Raw genomic sequence first — 17,561 nt, forward strand, 5'->3', positions numbered from 1 at the left:
ATTACAAGGAAAACCAGCTGATTTGTAATTCATCTAAAACACAGGTGTGAGCCTTTCATCTTAAGAACATAGAAACATATCGAGCTCTGAGGATTACCTGGGAAGGAATCCCACTGGAGAATTGCAGAAAACCAAAATAACTGACAGTTACTCTGGACCATGCTTTGACTTATAAGAAGCACTGCTTGACTATCAAGCAAAAAATGGGTGCTAGAAATAATATCATACAAAAGCACTGTCTCTGAAAAATCCTGGGAAGACAGGCAGACAAATGTCAGTGTGCTGGAAGAAGCAAAGACTACCAACACTGAAAAGATGCTCCTACACCATTAACATCGCTGGATTGGCCACATCTGGCCTTGCACTTGGCTACTCTGCTGCTGAATATGCATGCCCAGTGTGGAATACATCTCACCACGTTAAAACAGTAGATATGGCTCTTAATAAGACATGCCGCATTATCACAGGATGTCTATGCCCAACACAGCTGGATAAATTACACTGTTGAGCCGGTATTGCACCACCTGACATCCATCGGGAAGTAGCGGCCAGTATTGAAAGGACTAAAGCATTGACATCTCCAGCCCATTCTCTGTTTGGATATCAGCCAGCATGCCAATGACTTAATTCAAGAAACAGTTTCCTAAGATCTACAGAGATACTCACAGGAACACCTCAGCAAGTGAGAGTTCAAAAGTGGCAGGTTAAAACCCGGAACCCCAAACAGTGGATGATACCATAGGAGAAACATCCCCCTAGGTACACAGAAGACTGCACTCTGGCACCATGAGATGCAAAGCTAACCGTAAGAAATGAGGCTACAAAGTGGAGTCCACAACATGCCAGTATGGAGAAGATCAAATCACAAACCACTTACTACAATGCAGTCTGAGCCCTGCCACATGCACAATGGAGGACCTTCTTACAGTGACACCAGAGGCACTCCAAGTGGCCAGCTTCTGGTCAAAGGAAATCTGGTATAATGCCAAGTTTTTAACTTTGCTTGAGGTTTTTCTATACATTATAACTGTATTCTCAATTCGATTCTAACTCAATAAATAAATAAACCAGTATGGGCATCAGAATTTTTAAAAAATAAAAATAAGCTTATTTGTCTAGAAAATAGTTCAAATGACCTAACAAGATAGTAAAGAACTTTAACATTGCCCAAGTTTGCTTGTTCTAGTTTGTTCAAAGTCACCCCTCCATTTATTTTTAGAAGGTATTTTAAAAATGTAGACCACGAAGAGCCGTACTGCCCATCAAATCCAGTGGGCCAAGTTATATAATTGCAGGGAACAATCAAGGGAAGAGCACGGGAAGGATTTACTTCTTGGGTCGTGCTTAGAACACAGCAGTATTTTAAGTCAACACATAATGCCTTTACATTGCCTTTTTAATAGGGAGTCAGTATAATGCTACCAATATTGATTTTTGCCCCAAACAAGCCAACGAAATTGAAAGTGACAGGAACGCTTAACAGACATCCTTTCAAACTATGCATATTGGATTTGGCCATAAGGATTAGTGTGCCTGTTATTTCAAACATTAAGGAAACATTTCCACCCAAGTTCTAAGCATGCTCATAAATGTGTACTCCCTTTCCAAGAAAATGGGAAACATTGCAGAGTTCTGGAGTTTTTGTCTCTTTTAAGGTATTTAGGCTTGCAAATGCGGAGCCAATGTTGTTGCTTGTGTGTTTGGTTTCTATTTTATTGTAATTTGTTGTTTGGGCTTGGCCTCATGTGAGCTGCCCTGAGTCCCCATTGGGGGAGATGGTGGCAGGGTATAAATAAAATTATTATTATTATTATTATTATTATTAATCAAAAACCACAACTCACAACTATCAAAATATAATATACTGGTTTTTGCCCAGATGGAAAACATGGGTGGATGAGAACATGGGATATGGCATCTCCCTCAAGTGCTGTGCCCCACACCAATCTGGAGGTCCCCTTGACTCTTTAGCCTTCTTTTTTAAAGGAAAGATAGGGAGATTTAATCAGACTCTGCCATCTATCTTGGCCCTGAAGTTTGTAATTTTCAGTTCCCACAGGGCAATCCTCTGGACTCCAGGGGATGCAGGCCAAGATTTAAAAGCAAGAAGAGTTATTTTTGTACTGTCCTTAGTGTCAACTAAAAATATAGGTTCAATTGATAATTTTTTTTATATTCCTAATTTCAACCTGAGCTGGATTTGTGACTTTATACCCAGTTACTTAACCCCATTTCACTTGGTTTCTGAAATATCACACACAGAGAGAGAGCTTTTCATAAGACATATTTCTACTTTCCTTAATCCAACCTACCATACCTTCCTATAATGTTTTTATTTTCTTCATCATCACAGACCCAGGGCTGATGGTGCAATGTCTATTTTGATTTCCTAGTCCACTGGAAGCAATAGTAGTCCACCACCAATACATTCCATGCCATAAAAAGTTCAGCCTTCCCAATGACTCACAGACCCTTCCAACAGCTGCTCAGTCATTCCAAATCCAAACCCACTCCCTCCTTTGCAGTCCTGGAAAACTAGTCACTGTTGCTACACAGCCCCACACTCCTACACACATGCTTGAAACACCATTTCTGTTCTCCTTCTAACCTCACACTCAAAGCCCAGGTAAATACCTTCCAAATCTCACGTTTGTTGACTTGAGATCATTGCACATTGATCATACTCAAGACACTAAAATGTCAACCAATTGTATTTTCTAATAATCATTCTCAGTTTCACTCAACCTAACAGAAAAAATATACCGTCAATTGTTAATCCCAATTAGAATAGACCCAACAGGGATTTTTCATGGCAACATAGACTCAATGGGTTAACACTAGTGGAAGCTATCAACAGCTATCTCTACAGATGCTGATGTGCTGCCACTCCTAGAATGCTTCACCACTGGTATTGCTGGCCAGGCTTACTGGGACCCTCAATCCAGTAACATCGGGTAATCTTGATTCAGGCCAAAGATTTATTATTGGCTAACTTCAAAAGTACCAACTTCTATTGTGAAGTCATGACTTGGTGGGATTAAATTATCATCATCATCGTTGTCATCATCATCATCTTCTTCCTCTTTTTCTTCGATTATTATTATTGTTGTTGTTGTTATTATTTTACTGACACAAAAACACAATACGTCACAGTAAACGAGACATATATGCTGCATTTCGTATCATAAAATCACAAGTCGAACACTTCCCAAGCATTTAGGACTGTGTTATATATTTTCGAATGATCCAAGTAAAGTGGCCTTTTGCAGTTGACAGATCATGATTTTGTCAATGTTTATTGTTTCTAAATGCCAGCTGAAATCTTTTGGCACGGCACCCAGTGTGCCAATGACCACTGAGACCACCTGTACTGGTTTATGCCAGAGCCTTTGCAGTTCAATTTTGAGCTCTTGATCATAGATGAGTTTTTCCTGTTGTTTTTCCTCAATATCACTATCACCTGGTATGGCGATATCGATAATCTTTTTTTTTTCTTTTCCATAATCATGATGTCTGGTGTATTGTGTTCAAAAACTTTGTCAGTTGGAATCCGAAAGTCCCACAGTATTTTTGGTGTTCATTTTCCATTATGTTTGCAGGTTTATGACCCCACTAATTCTTTACTACTAGCAGGTGGTACTTGTGACATAAGTTCCAATGAATCATTTGGGCCACATTGTTGTGCCTCTGTTTGTAGTCCGTCTGTGCGATTTTCTTGCAGCAGCTGATGATATAATTAATGGTTTCATCGGTTTCCTTGCACAGTCTGCATTTTGGGTCATCAGCTGATTATTATTATTATTTCCTATATGTATATCCCACTCTTCTCACTCCGGAGGGGACTCAGAGCAGCTTACAGTTTAACACTTCAATGGCACATTGCAAATACATAGCGTATGAAATATATCCCATTAAACAAACAACAAATAACATATAAATGCAATAAAACTATTAATACCTGTTAAAACCATATCCCTAAATCCATGGTCGTCCTTCATACTGCAGCATTCATATTAATACTATATTACACTATTCCCCAAATGCCTGGACCCAAAGCCAGGTCTTAACTCTTTTCCTAAAAACCTAAAAAATAAAGTACCCCTGAACAGAAACTAACATCATTTTCTAGAGTGCCCAAATCAGGGCACCATACATGCATGGTTTAACTAGATTTTGAAGTTAAGGAAGCTTTTGTTAATGATTATTTCCTGTATTTTGACAGCCCGTCAAGTTTTCTAGCACCGACACTACTGAGATGCTCATTTACGCTTTTACTGCAACCATTCCCAAGGGTTCGGTGGGTAGCGATGCTAATGACTCAGAAACCAAATAATGCCAGAAGAAGAATCACCAGAGCGTAAGAATCAGAAGCCAAATAAAACCAGAAAGAGGACCTCTAGAGGAGATATAATAAGCTTTCAACTAGACTTGCAAGTTAGTCACTTACCTGAGGCAAAAATCTAAAAATACAAAAATTAATTTAAAGTCAATGCTATCTGACCAGGAAGGAAAGATGGGTCCACTCATGCCCCAAGCGTTTGAAATAGGTAAGCAAAGACAAGCAGGTTAGTGAAATTCCTATGGGCTATTAGGTTTTGCAGAGTTATCTAGAAGCTTATGTTAAATGAAAGCCTATATTCTTCTCAAATTCAACACAGTTTAACCCCTGTATCCATAAGTGATACATTCCCAGACTTTGCGTGGGTACACAAAATAACGGATAATAGCAAATGCTATTGAAATGAAGGACTTTTAGCTGAAAACACTATAAAGTTGTGCTAGATGACCAAGTAAATGCCTAGAGAGGATATATTCTGATCAGATGAAACACCAGATACCAATCCTGTGGATCTGGGGACCATACTGTACTGAAACTGCATCCAAAATATCAGGGTTTTTTTCTTACAATAGACGCCTACGGCTACATCTTCAGGATCCAGCACAGGTTACTTCAGACAAAATAATGCCAACCTTGATCAACATGCCAGCACTACTTGTAGAAGCTAGCAGCTTTCAATTCAGCTTTTGAAAATGCCCCAAAGACCAAAATGTTCTGTGACAGTTATCTCAAAAGCCACACAGCATCAGACACCCCTGAGCGCTGGCACTTCAAAGCCTTGCTCATGGCAACGGTGTTACAGAGCCACGGGGGTTTCTGGGGAATGTGATCTGTGCCATCCATCCTGGGAATCCATTTTACAAAATGAAAACAAAGCTTGCAAGGGAGTTTGCCACCTGTCCAAACAGCTACCACTGTCATGGATCAGATTAAGGTACTTTTGAGCTCAGCTGCTTCCAGTGCTAACTGTATGTCAACTCCCATAGTCCTTGTATGCCACCTGATTATTGCCCATTTTCCAACCTGTCCTTCTCTCTATGAGCCTATCTCCCAGAATATCAAGGCAAAAAATCCCACACTATCTGCTTTGATAGGTCCACACTGCCATATATTCCCATTCAAAACATATAATGTGGGGTTTTATTCAACTGTGTGGAAGGGGGCTTGATCCACACTCAGATAATGTGGGATTTTCCTGCAGAGTTCTGGTGGCTCCATGGATTTCATGGGTTTTTCTTAGACAAGGAACACTCAGAGGGAGTTTGCCCTTCTCGGAGATTGAGGGCCTTCCACACAGCCCTATAACTGTAACAACAACAACAACAACAACAATAAATGGAACTTTTTAAAAGGAGACGGAGGGCCTGATTCTGGCAGCCCAACAAGCCATTCGAACCAATGCCATCAAAGCCAGAATTGAAAAGTCAACAACAGATCTCAAATATAGACTCTGCAAGGAAGCAGATGAAACAACAGATCACATCCTCAGCTGCTGCAAAAAGATTGCGCAGACAGACTACAAGCAGAGGCATAACACCGTTGCTCGGATGATTCATTGGAATTTGTGCCACAAATACCATCTGCCTGCGACAAATAACTGGTGGGATCACAAGCCGGAAAAAGTTACAGAGAATGAACACGCCAAACTCCTCTGGGACTTCCAAATTCAGACAGACAGAGTTCTGGAGCACAACACTCCTGACCTCACGATCGTGTTAAAAAACAAAGTATGGATCGTCGATGTCGCAATCCCAGGTGACAGCAAGATTGCAGAGAAACAACTAGAAAAGCTGACACGATATGAGGATTTAAAAATAGAACTGCAAATACTCTGGCACCAACCAGTAAAGGTGGTCCCAGTGGTGATTGGCACACTGGGTGCAGTGCCTAAAGACCCTGGCCTGCACTTAAACACAATCGGCACTGACAAAATTACCATCTGCCAGCTGCAAAAGGCCACCTTACTGGAATCTGCACGCATTATTCGCCGATACATCACACAGTCCTAGACCCTTGGGAAGTGTCCGACTTGTGATCCAATTCAACAGCCAGCAGAGTGTCTGCTGTGAACTCATCTAGTTGTGTTTCAAATAATAATAAACTTTATTTATAACCTGCCACCATCTCCCCAAAGGGGACTGGAGGCGGTAAACATGAGGCCAAGCCCAAAGATACAATACAGCAAAATCAAGTGCAAAATACAACAACAAAAATTACATCACAATAAAGTTCATGCAGTGGCAAAATAAAGTAAAGAAAGCAGCATAGCATAATAGAAAATTGAACACAATGGACAGGCCAAATGGACAAGATAAAATGATAAAACCCTAGATGAGGTAGGAGTAGAAAAAGGACAAACAGTACAGTTAGGCCTTCAATTTAGGATGGGAGTTGGGAGTTGTAGTTGCTGGGATTTACAGTTACACTAAAAGTAAAAGTAAAAGTGCATCGTAAGGACAACACTGTAGATTGAACAGACAGAAATGGGATGAATGGTCACTCTCAAAGGCACAATGGAAGAGCCAAGTTTTCAGATCTTTCTTAAAGGCTGCTAGGATGGGGGCTTGCCTAATCTCACCAGGTAGTGAATTCCAAAGCTGGGGCGCCACAGAATATCAAGGCAGAAAATCCCACAATATCTGCTTTGAACTGGGTTATCTGAATCCACACTCAAATAATGTGGGATTTTCTGCCTTGATATTCAGGGAAATAGAGATGTGTGGAAGGGCCCTTCTCTGAGATATAGGGCCCTTCCACACAGCCCTATATCCCAGAATATCAAGGCAGAATATCCCACATTGTCTGAGTGTGGATTCAGATAAACCAGTTCATAACAGATATTGGGGGGTTTTCTGCCTAGATATTCTGGAATATAGGGCTGTGTGGAAGGGCCCATAGGGTACAGCACCTTTCCCTGCTTCGTGGTCCTCCCTCCAAGTATTAACCAGAGCGTAGCCTACAGGCCCAAACAGCCATATAACTCAGAATATCAAGGCAGATAATTCACAATATCTGCTTTGTAGTGGATTATTTGAGTCCACACTTCCATATAATCCAGTTCAATGTGGGTTTTAACCAACTGTGTGGAAGGGCCCGTAGGCTCCGCTTTGAACTGGGTTATCACAGGGTCCTTCCACACAGTCCTACATCCCAGAATATCAAAGCAGAAAATCCCACAATATCTGTTATGAACTGGGTTATCTGAATCCACAGACAATGTGGGATTTTCTGCCTTGATATTTTGGGATATAGGGCTGTGTGGAAGGGCCCATAGAATATAGCATCTTTCCCTGCTTGGTAGTCCTCCCTCTAAGTACTAACCAGAGCGTAGACTACAGGCCCTTCCACACAGCCATATAAACCAGAATATCAAGGCGGATAATCCATAATATCTGCTTTGAAGTGGATTATTAGAGTCCACACTTCCATATAATCCAGTTCAATGTGGGTTTTAACTAGCTGTGTGGAAGGGCCCGTAGGCTTTGCTTTGAATTGAATTATCGCAGGGCCCTTCCACACAGCCCTATATCCCAGACTATCAAGGCAGAAAATCCCACATTATCTGAGTGTGGACTCAATGAATCCAATTCAAAGCAGATACTGTGGATTATCTGCCTTGATATTTTGGGTTATATGGCTGTGTAGAAAGACGCAACCATACAACCCTACATCCCAGAATATCAAGGCAGAAAATCCAACATTATATGAGTGTGGACTCAATCCAGTTCAAACCAGATATTGTGGATTATCCGCCTTGATATTTTGGGTTATATGGCTGTGTGGAAGGACCCAACCATACAGCACTATATCCCTGAATGTCAAGGCAGAAAATCCCATAATATCTGCATTGAACTGGGTCATCTGAGTCCACACTCAGATAATGTGGGATCTTCTGCCTTGATATTCTGGGATATAGGGCTGTGTGGAAGGGCCCTTCCACACAGCCCTATAACCCAAAATATCAAGGCAGAAAATCCCCGAATATCTGCTTTGAACTGGGTTATCTAAGGGCTGAATAAAATCCCATATTATAGGACTGTGTAGCTTCTGAGATCAGAGGGCTTCGGTTGCCTTGAGGGTATCCATTCCCATTTAGCCCCTTAATTCTTCGTCAAGGGAGAGGGGGGACTATGCAACCAAACCAACACATCTCTGAAGCAATGAGGTTCTCACCCAATTCCTGCTACAAAACAAATGCAGACCCCCCCCCCTTCTCATCCGCCCCAAGACAGACCTAAGCCAGCCGCCCCTTCATTTCTCCAGCGATGATGAGTCTGCATTTCTGCCCCCGGCACCCCAGTCTCGCTGGGCTCGGTCCTTTTAAAGGCATTCGGATGAAGGCAGCCAGCCGCCAAGCCTGCTCTCTCCCCTCCTCAAAAGGAGGAGTAGAAGGAACCGAGAGATCCTGGCAGGAAGGAGGGAGGGAAGCCCAAAGAGAGCCCTTCCATCTCTCCCACTGACTGAGGGGGTGTTTGGAAGGATTGTAGAGGGGGACACTCTTTTCTGGGCTTCTCCTCCTGCCTTTTCCTGATAGAGACAGCCTCTACTTCTTTTCTCTTCCAGGGAATCTCTCTCACCTTTGGAATCAAAGGACAGAATCATCATTTGCATGTGTCTGTCAAACACAAGACACCGGATCCCCCCTTTTGCTCCCAGACAGTATTGGCTCCTCAATCCCAGGCAGTAAAGAGGCGGCTGTGACTTCCATTTATAGCCCAGCAAGCGACCGCCCCATCCGAGTGTACAGACACATACATATTATGCATATATATTATACACACACTTCCCCAATGAAGGGAGCATTCCCAGTTCCAGGGATACGCCGGGATGGCTTTGACTTCGTCACTGAACAAACAATCCCCTTTAAGATGTTATATGGGAACATAGTGGTGTTCTATATACAGCAACCAACCGTCCATCACTGTCTGAACCAGCCTTCTCACTGGCAGGATTTCCTAAAAGGCCTGCCCTGAAGGAATCAATTCCCAGTTGCTTCTGATCCCTTCCGCCTTCCATTTGCGACCATTCACACTCATCCGCAAGCTGCTCTCCTTTTGATTTTAAGTTTACACCACTGTAATCCGATACGAGGTTACCACAACAGCTGGGCCACCATGTGAGGGAAGGCTCCCTTTGTGTCAAAAGCCCCTTCTTAAAAAAACAACAAACACAAACAGCTTAACTGTGCAAGAGGCATGTGTCCCTTTGACAACAAGCACAAAGACGCTCAGTGTCCCTGCCTTCCATATTCAGCAGGGATCACGATCCAGAGGGCAGGCCTATATGATTTTTTTAAAAACATAGATAGCTAGATAGATCCTAAATACAAAACCTCCTAAACAAGTCTTTGGACTCAGAAAAAGGAAATGGTCAATTGCCCCTTCCACAGAGACATATGCAATCCACATTGAACTGGATTATATGGCAGTGTGGACTCAAATAATTTGGTTCAGAGCAGATATTGTGGATTAATTGCCTTGATATTCTGAGTTATATGGCAGTGTGGACCCAGGACCCTGCCTTGATATTCTGGGTTCCTATGGCTGTTTGGAAGGGCATGATAGCTCCGAGACCCCTTCCACACAACTGAATAAGATCCCACATTATCTGCTTTGAACAGGAATATATGGCAGTGTGGACTCTGATAACGCAAATCAAAGCAGATCGTGTGGGAATTTCTGCCTTGATATTCCGGGATATAGGGCTGTGTGGAAGGGCCCTCAGATAACCCAAACCAAAGCAGATCTTGTGGGATGTTCTGCCTTAATATTCTGGGATATAGGTCTGGCGGAAGGGCCTGATGGCTTCTGAGCCTGTGTTTGGTTGGCTTCCAACTCAGATGACCAGAAATGGTGGCACAAAGGTGTAGGAGTGGGGCACAGTGGAGCCACCACTCTGCCAGCCCTGGCCTTTTGGTGCTCTCCAGTAAGGAAAGTTTTGCATTGAAGACAAGGCCCTTCCTTGTCTCCCTTTCTATGATTCCTACCATTCTTATATATGTATGTGTGTGAGTATATATGTATATGTAGGTATATATGGGCCCTTCCACACAGGCCTATATCTCAGAATATCAAGGCGGAAAATCCCACATTATCAGAATGTGGACTCAATTAATCCACTTCAATACAGATATAGTGGATTTTCTGCCTTGATATACTAGGATATAGGACTGTCTGGTAGGGCCCACATATGCCTACATGTACATATATATGCATACACACACACACACACATATGGTAGGAATCACAGAAAGGGGGGCAAGGAAAGGCCTTGTCTTCAATCTGTTTTTAACTGGGTGATCTGAGTCCACACTCAGATAATGTGGGATTTTCTGCCTTGATATTCTGGGATATAGGGCTGTATGGAGGGGCCTACATACACACACACACAAACATATATATAAGAACTAGCTGTCCCCTGCCACACATTACTGTGGCCCAGTCTGTGTATATGTGTTAGTTTTGTGTGTGTGTATATATATGTGTGGTTCTGCACATACATTGTAATGTGGGGGTTTTGGGGGGGGGGTGGCTTTTTCTTTTTAAGTCTTTTCTGCTTTGTTTTTCTGAGTGATGGTCACTTGTTGGCCTGATAGGTCTGGAAAATAAAGTAATGAGAAAGTATTGGTTTCTAATAGATGTAATGTCTTTCTGCTTGTGGGTAAACAGTATTTCTTGCTGTTTCTTTGTCAGTGTTGATGTGGAGATTGTCTAGTTTGCCTACTCTGGAACATACAACATACAATTGACTTTCTTTAGGGGTCCCTTTCAAATCTATGATATTATATCTGTGTGTGTGTGTGTGTGAATAATATCTATCTATCTATCTATCTATCTATCTATCTATATCTATGGCAGGATTGTTAGTCCCACAAACGAACATTACATTTGTATTTATATAGATAGATAGATATTGATTGTAGGTGAACTATAAATCCCAGCAACTACAACTCCCAAGTGGCAAAATCATAATTTTTTGAGGGATGGTCACTCCTTGTGTTGTGAGACGTTTTGTTGCCGAATTTGGTGTGATTTCGTTCATTGGTTCTTTTGTGTTTAAGATAATCATTATGTACAGAGCATATAGATAGATAGATATTGATTGTAGGTGAACTATAAATCCCAGCAACTACAACTCCCAAATGACAAAATCCTAATTTTTCGAATGATGGTCACTCATGTAGTGAGACGTTTAGTTGCCAAATTTGGTGTGATTTCGTTCATTGGTTGTTTTGTTTTTAAGGTACTCATTATGCACAGAGTATATAGATAAATATTGATTGTAGGTGAACTATAAATCCCAGCAACTACAACTCCCAAGTGGCAAAATCATAATTTTTTGAGTGATGGTCACTCCTTGTGTTGTGAGACGTTTGGTTGCCAAATTTGGTGTGATTTCGTTCATTGGTTCTTTTGTTTTTAAGGGACTCATTATGCACAGAGCATATAGATAGATAGATAGATATTGATTGTAGGTGAACTATAAATCTCAGCAACTACAACTTCCAAGTGGCAAAATCCTAATTTTTTGAGTGATGGTCACTCCTTGTGTTGTGAGACATTTGGTTGCCAAATTTGGTGTGATTTCGTTCATTGGTTCTTTTGTTTTTAAGGTACTCATTATGCACAGAGCATTTTTAGATAAATAGAAGACTAGCGGTCCCCTGCCACACGTTGCTGTGGCCCAGTCTGGTGATCTGGAAATGAAGTAATGAGAATGTGTTGGTTTCTAATATATGTAATGTCTTTATGCTTGAGGGTAAACAGTATTTCTTGTTGTTTCTTTGGCAGTGTTGATGTGGAGATTGTCTGGTTTGCCTACTCTGGAACATGCAACATATCATTGTCCTTCTTTAGGGGTCCCTTTGAAATCTATGACCCTGCATCTGTCATATATGTGTGTGTGTGAATGGCTGGATGGCCCTTAGTCAGGAGGGCTTTGTTTTGTTGCCCTGGTGAAGGGAGCTGGACTGGATGGCCTTAAGGCAGCATTTCTCAACCTGGGAAGTCAATACACCAAGGGGGAGGGGTCACCAGGGGGCTGTCAGAAGGGTCCCCAAAGACCACCAGGAAACACAGTAGTTCCTGTTGGTCATGGGGTTTTGTGTGGGATGTTTGGCCCAGTTCCATCGTTGGTGAGGTTTGGAATGCTCCTTGATTGTAGGTGAACTATAAATCCCAGTAACTACAACTCCCAAATGTCAAGGTCTATTTCCCCCAAACTCCATCTGTGTTTATATTTGGGCATATTGAATATTCATGCCAAGTTTGGTCCAGATCCATCTTTGTTTGAGTCCACAGTGGTCTGTGGATGTAGGTGAACTACAACTCCCAAACTCAAGGTCAATGCCCACCAAACCCAATTTTTTCTGTTGGTCATGGGAGTTCAGTGTGTGGTGGAGGCTCCTTCTTTGGAAGCTTTTAAACAGAGGCTGGATGGCCATCTGTCGGGGGTGCTTTGAATGCGATTTTCCTGCTTCTAGGCAGGGGGTTGGACTGGATGGCCCAATTCCATGATTCTATGATTCAATTCCAAATTTGATGTGATTGTAGGTGAACTATAAATCCCAGCAACTACAACTCCCAAGTGACAAAATCGTAATTTTTTGAGTGATGGTCACTCCTTGTGTAGTGAGATGTTTTGTTGCCGAATTTGATGTGATTTCGTTCATTGGTTGGTTTGTTTTTAAGGTACTCATTATGCACAGAGCATATATATATAGATAGATAAATAGATACTGCTTGTAGGTGAACTATAAATCCCAGCAACTACAACTCCCAAATGACAAAATCATAATTTTTTGAGTGATGGTCCCTCCTTGTGTAGTGAGACGTTTTGTTGCCAAATTTGGATTGTAGGTGAACTATAAATCCCAGCAACTACAAATCCCAAATGACGAAATCCTAATTTTTTGAGTGATGGTCACTCCTTGTGTAGTGAGACGTTTGGTTGCCGAATTTGATGTGATTTCGTTCATTGGTTCTTTTGTTTTTAAGATAATCATTATGCACAGAGCATATATAGATAGATAGATAGATAGATAGATAGATAGATAGATATTAATTGTAGGTGAACTCTAAATCCCAGCAACTACAACTCCCAAATGACAAAACCGTAATTTTTTGAGTGATGGTCACTCCTTTTGTAGTGAGACGTTTTGTTGCCAAATTTGATGTGATTGTAGGTAAACTATAAATCCCAGCAACTACAAATCCCAAGTGACAAAATCCTAATTTTTTGAGTGATGGTCACTCCTTGGTTTGTGAGACGTTTGGTTGCCAAATTTGGTGTGATTTCGTTCCTTGGTTGTTTTGTGTTTAAGATAATCATTATGTACAGAGAATATAGATAGATAGATAGATATTGATTGTAGGTGAACTATAAATCCCAGCAACTACAACTCCCAAGTGGCAAAATCCTAATTTTTTGAGTGATGGTCACTCCTTGGTTTGTGAGACGTTTGGTTGCCAAATTTGGTGTGATTGTAGGTGAACTATAAATCCCAGCAACTACAACTCCCAAATGACAAAATCATAATTTTTTGAGTGATGGTCCCTCCTTGTGTCGTGAGACGTTTTGTTGCCAAATTTGATGTGATTGTAGGTGAACTATAAATCCCTGCAACTACAACTCCCAAGTGGCAAAATCGTGATTTTTTGAGTGATGGTCACTCCTTGTGTAGTGAGACGTTTAGTTGCCAAATTTGGTGTGATTTCGTTCAATGGTTCTTTTGTTTTTAAGGCACTCATTATGCACAGAGCATACATAGATAGATAGATAGATAGATATTGATTGTAGGTGAACTATAAATCCCAGCAACTACAACTCCCAAGTGGCAAAATCCTAATTTTTGAGTGATGGTCCCTTCTTGTGTAGTGTGACATTTTGTAGCCAAATTTGGTGCGATTTCGTTCATTGGTTCTTTTGTTTTTAAGGCACTCATTATGCACAGAGCATATAGATAGATATTGATTGTAGGTGAACTGTAAATCCCAGCAAGTACAACTTCCAAATGACAAAATCCTTATTTTTCGAGTGATGGTCACTCCTTGTGTAGTGAGACGTTTTGTTGCCAAATTTGGTGTGATTGTAGGTGAACTATAAATCCCAGCAACTACAACTCCCAAGTGACAAAATCCTAATTTTTTGAGTGATGGTCACTCCTTGGTTTGTGAGACGCCTGGTTGCCAAATTTGGTATGATTTCGTTCATTGGTTCTTTTGTTTTTAAGGTACTCATTATGCACAGAGCATACATAGAGAGATAGAGAGATAGATAGATAGATATTGATTGTAGGTGAACTATAAATCCCAGCAACTACAACTCCCAAATGACAAAATCCTAATTTTTTGAGTGATGGTCACTCCTTGTTTAGTGAGACATTTTGTTGTCAAATTTGGTGTGATTGTAGGTGAACTATAAATCCCAGCAACTACAAATCCCAAGTGACAAAATCCTGATTTTTTTGAGTGATGGTCACTCCTTGGTTTGTGAGACGTCTGGTTGCCGATTTGGTGTGATTTCGTTCATTGGTTCTTTTGTTTTTAAGCTACTCATTATGCACAGAGCATTTATATATAGATAGAGATAGAGATAGAGAGATGGTAGGGATCCTAGAAAGGGAGACAAGGAAGGCGGTGCTCTCCCATCTCTCCCACTGGCAGGGCGTTCTTCAGAGGCGCACATGGCTCTTCAAGCAAAAGGGAGAGAAGGGGGGGGGGGGATACGAGGAGGCAGGGTTTCAGTCCCGAAATGTAGCTGGGATTGCGATCCAGTGCAGCCTGGAGGGATCTCTTTCTTCCTTCCCCCCTCCCCCTCTCACTCACCGGCTCGGAAGAAAGCGGCGATGTCTGCGGATTCCTTGGCGGCGTCCTCGGCCCCTCCTTCCCCGCCCGCGTTGCCTCCGCTGCCACCGGCGGAGGAGGAAGACGAGGCACAAGCGGCAGAGGAGGCAGAGCCGCTCATGGCTGCCGCCGGCTGGAGATCTCCGGATCCGAGGCTCCTTCCCCCTCTTCCTCCCTTCCTTCTCCTTCTAGCAGGAGCCCGGGAGGCGCTCCATTGGCGGCGCTGCTCCTGCTGCTGCAAAGGGAGGGAGGGAGGAAGGGAGACAATTGCAGGAGGAGGGAAGGGAAAGAGGGAAGGAGGGAGGGAGACGGGGCTGCAATCAGTGCGGCAGCAGGAAGCCGGTGGGAGGGGAAAGCAAGAGAGGGAAGGGAGGGAGGGAGGAAAGAAAGAGGGAGGGTCTCCTTTTCCCTTTCTTTTCCGCTCAGCCTCAGCCGCTGCCGCCCCGCTCCTCCATCTTGCCAAGGTGGGAGGGGTGATCAGGAAGGAAGGAAGAAGGGAAAGGGAAAGGGTCGAGTCCCCGCCCAGGGAACAAGAGGAAGGGGAAAAGGGGAGGAGGCGCCGCCGCCGCGCTCGGGAAGTTCCGGACGGCTCCGTCCAAGGTTCGGGCGCCGGGCGGGGTCTGGTTGGAGGAAGAGGAGGAGGAGGGAGAAGCGCCGCCCTGATTGGCTAAAGCGGGTTCTAAAGCCCCCTCCTTTCCTCCCTTCCTTCCTTCCGCGCAAAGGGAATCCCCGTCAAAGCCAAAGGGCACAGCGTTTTGTTTGAGAACACAGAAATGCTGGACCACTCTAACAATGTATTTATTTGCTAGCCGTCCCCTGCCACGCGTTGCTGTGGCTCAGTCTGTGTATATGTGTTTTGTGTGTATATATGCATATATGTGGGTATATATGCATCTACTTCTGCTTCATTGATTTCAATTCAAGAAAGATATTGACAAGCTGGAATGTGTCCAGAGGAGAGCGACTAAAATGATCAAGGGTCTGGAGAACAAGCCCTATGAGGAGCGGCTTAAGGAGCTGGGCATGTTTAGCCTGAAGAAGAGAAGGCTGAGAGGGGATATGATAGCCATGTATAAATATGTGAGAGGAAGCCACAGGGAGGAGGGAGCAAGCTTGATTTCCTCTTCCCTGGAGACTAGGCTTCAAACTACAAGAAAGGAGATTCCATCTGAACATGAGGAAGAACTTCCTGACTGTGAGAGCCAGGCATGTAGCGGGGGGGGGGGGGGCTCAGGGGGCTTCAGCCCCCCCCCCCCCCCGAAATTCTCATGATGGTTCGCGAAAAGGCCTTACTGGTGCTTTATTTAAACTGTTATGTTTATTCATATCATGATCTGATCACCATACTCAATATATCCCATATGCATGGGGGTATTGGGGTAATGATACAAAAGGTTTGCTAGGCTAGACCCTCTTTCACTCAGACTCAGCCCCCCCCCCGAAACTTAGCCCCCCCTGAAAAAAATTCACACACCCCCCCCCCCCCCCCCGAAACGAAATCCTGGCAACGGGCCTGGTGAGAACCGTTCAGCAGTGGAACTCTCCGGAGTGTGGTGGAGGCTCCTTCTTTGGAAGCTTTTAAACAGAAGCTGGATGGCCATCTGTCAGGGGTGATTTGAATGCAATATTCCTACTTCTAGGCAGGGGGTTGGACTGAATGGCCCATGAGGTCTCTTCCAACTCTTTGATTCTATGATTCTATGACTATTCTAAAGCCTTTGACTGTGTGGATCATAATAAATTGTGGCAAGTTCTTGGTGGGATGGGCATACCAAGCCACCTTGTCTTTCTGAGGAATCTGTACAAGGACCAAGTAGCAACAGTATGAACTGACCATGGAACAACTGACTGGTTCAAGATTGGGAAACGCGTACGGCAAGGCTGCATACTCTCACCCCAAGGCTGCTCTCACCCAACCTTTTTACTCTCACCCAACCTTTTTAACTTGTATGCAGAACACATCAAGCGAGGATGTGCGGGGCTTGATGAATGCAAAGCTGGGGTGAAAATTGCTGGAAGAAACATTAACAACCTCAGATATGCAGATGACACCACTCTGATGGCCGAAAGGGAGGAGGAGCTGAGGAGCCTTCTAATCAAGGTGAAAGAAGAAAGCGCAAAAACCGGGTTGCAGCTAAACATCAAAAAAACCAAGATTATGGCAACAAGCAGGGGCGGCTCATCCATTACGCGAAGTAAGCGGTCGCAGAACACTTTTTTTTTGCCGGGGCGCAGAGGCGCCTCTGTAAATGCCCCTCGACTGCCATTTGAGTAGCGCCCCCTCAGCTCACAACAGCCCTAGCAGTCCGGGGGGAGCCTCAGCTTTCTTGCCTCGCTGCCGGGCGATCCTCTTCACAAAGGGGCCGGGCCCTTGAGCC

At 43.3% G+C, this 17,561-nt stretch overlaps 1 protein-coding gene across 4 annotated transcripts in view; it reads right to left on the reverse strand.

Annotated features, from left to right (window-relative positions):
• The window catches only part of TRIO (trio Rho guanine nucleotide exchange factor), a 373,539-nt gene extending 357,769 nt beyond the window's left edge, over positions 1-15,770 (reverse strand). The window contains exon 1 of one of the 4 annotated variants that reach the window (XM_060774659.2): positions 15,166-15,764. In XM_060774659.2, coding sequence (XP_060630642.2) covers positions 15,166-15,304 — 139 coding nt within the window. In that variant the 5' untranslated portion in view covers positions 15,305-15,764. Of the gene's footprint in view, positions 1-8,573; positions 8,721-15,165 lie in introns of those variants that run through there. The other 3 variants (XM_067467537.1, XM_067467538.1, XM_060774666.2) reach the window with 3 other exon arrangements.
• Between the last annotated feature and the right edge of the window lie 1,791 nt (positions 15,771-17,561).

This window comes from Anolis sagrei, chromosome 4 (genome assembly GCF_037176765.1).
Source record: "Anolis sagrei isolate rAnoSag1 chromosome 4, rAnoSag1.mat, whole genome shotgun sequence".
Classification (NCBI taxonomy): Eukaryota; Metazoa; Chordata; class Lepidosauria; order Squamata; family Dactyloidae; genus Anolis; species Anolis sagrei.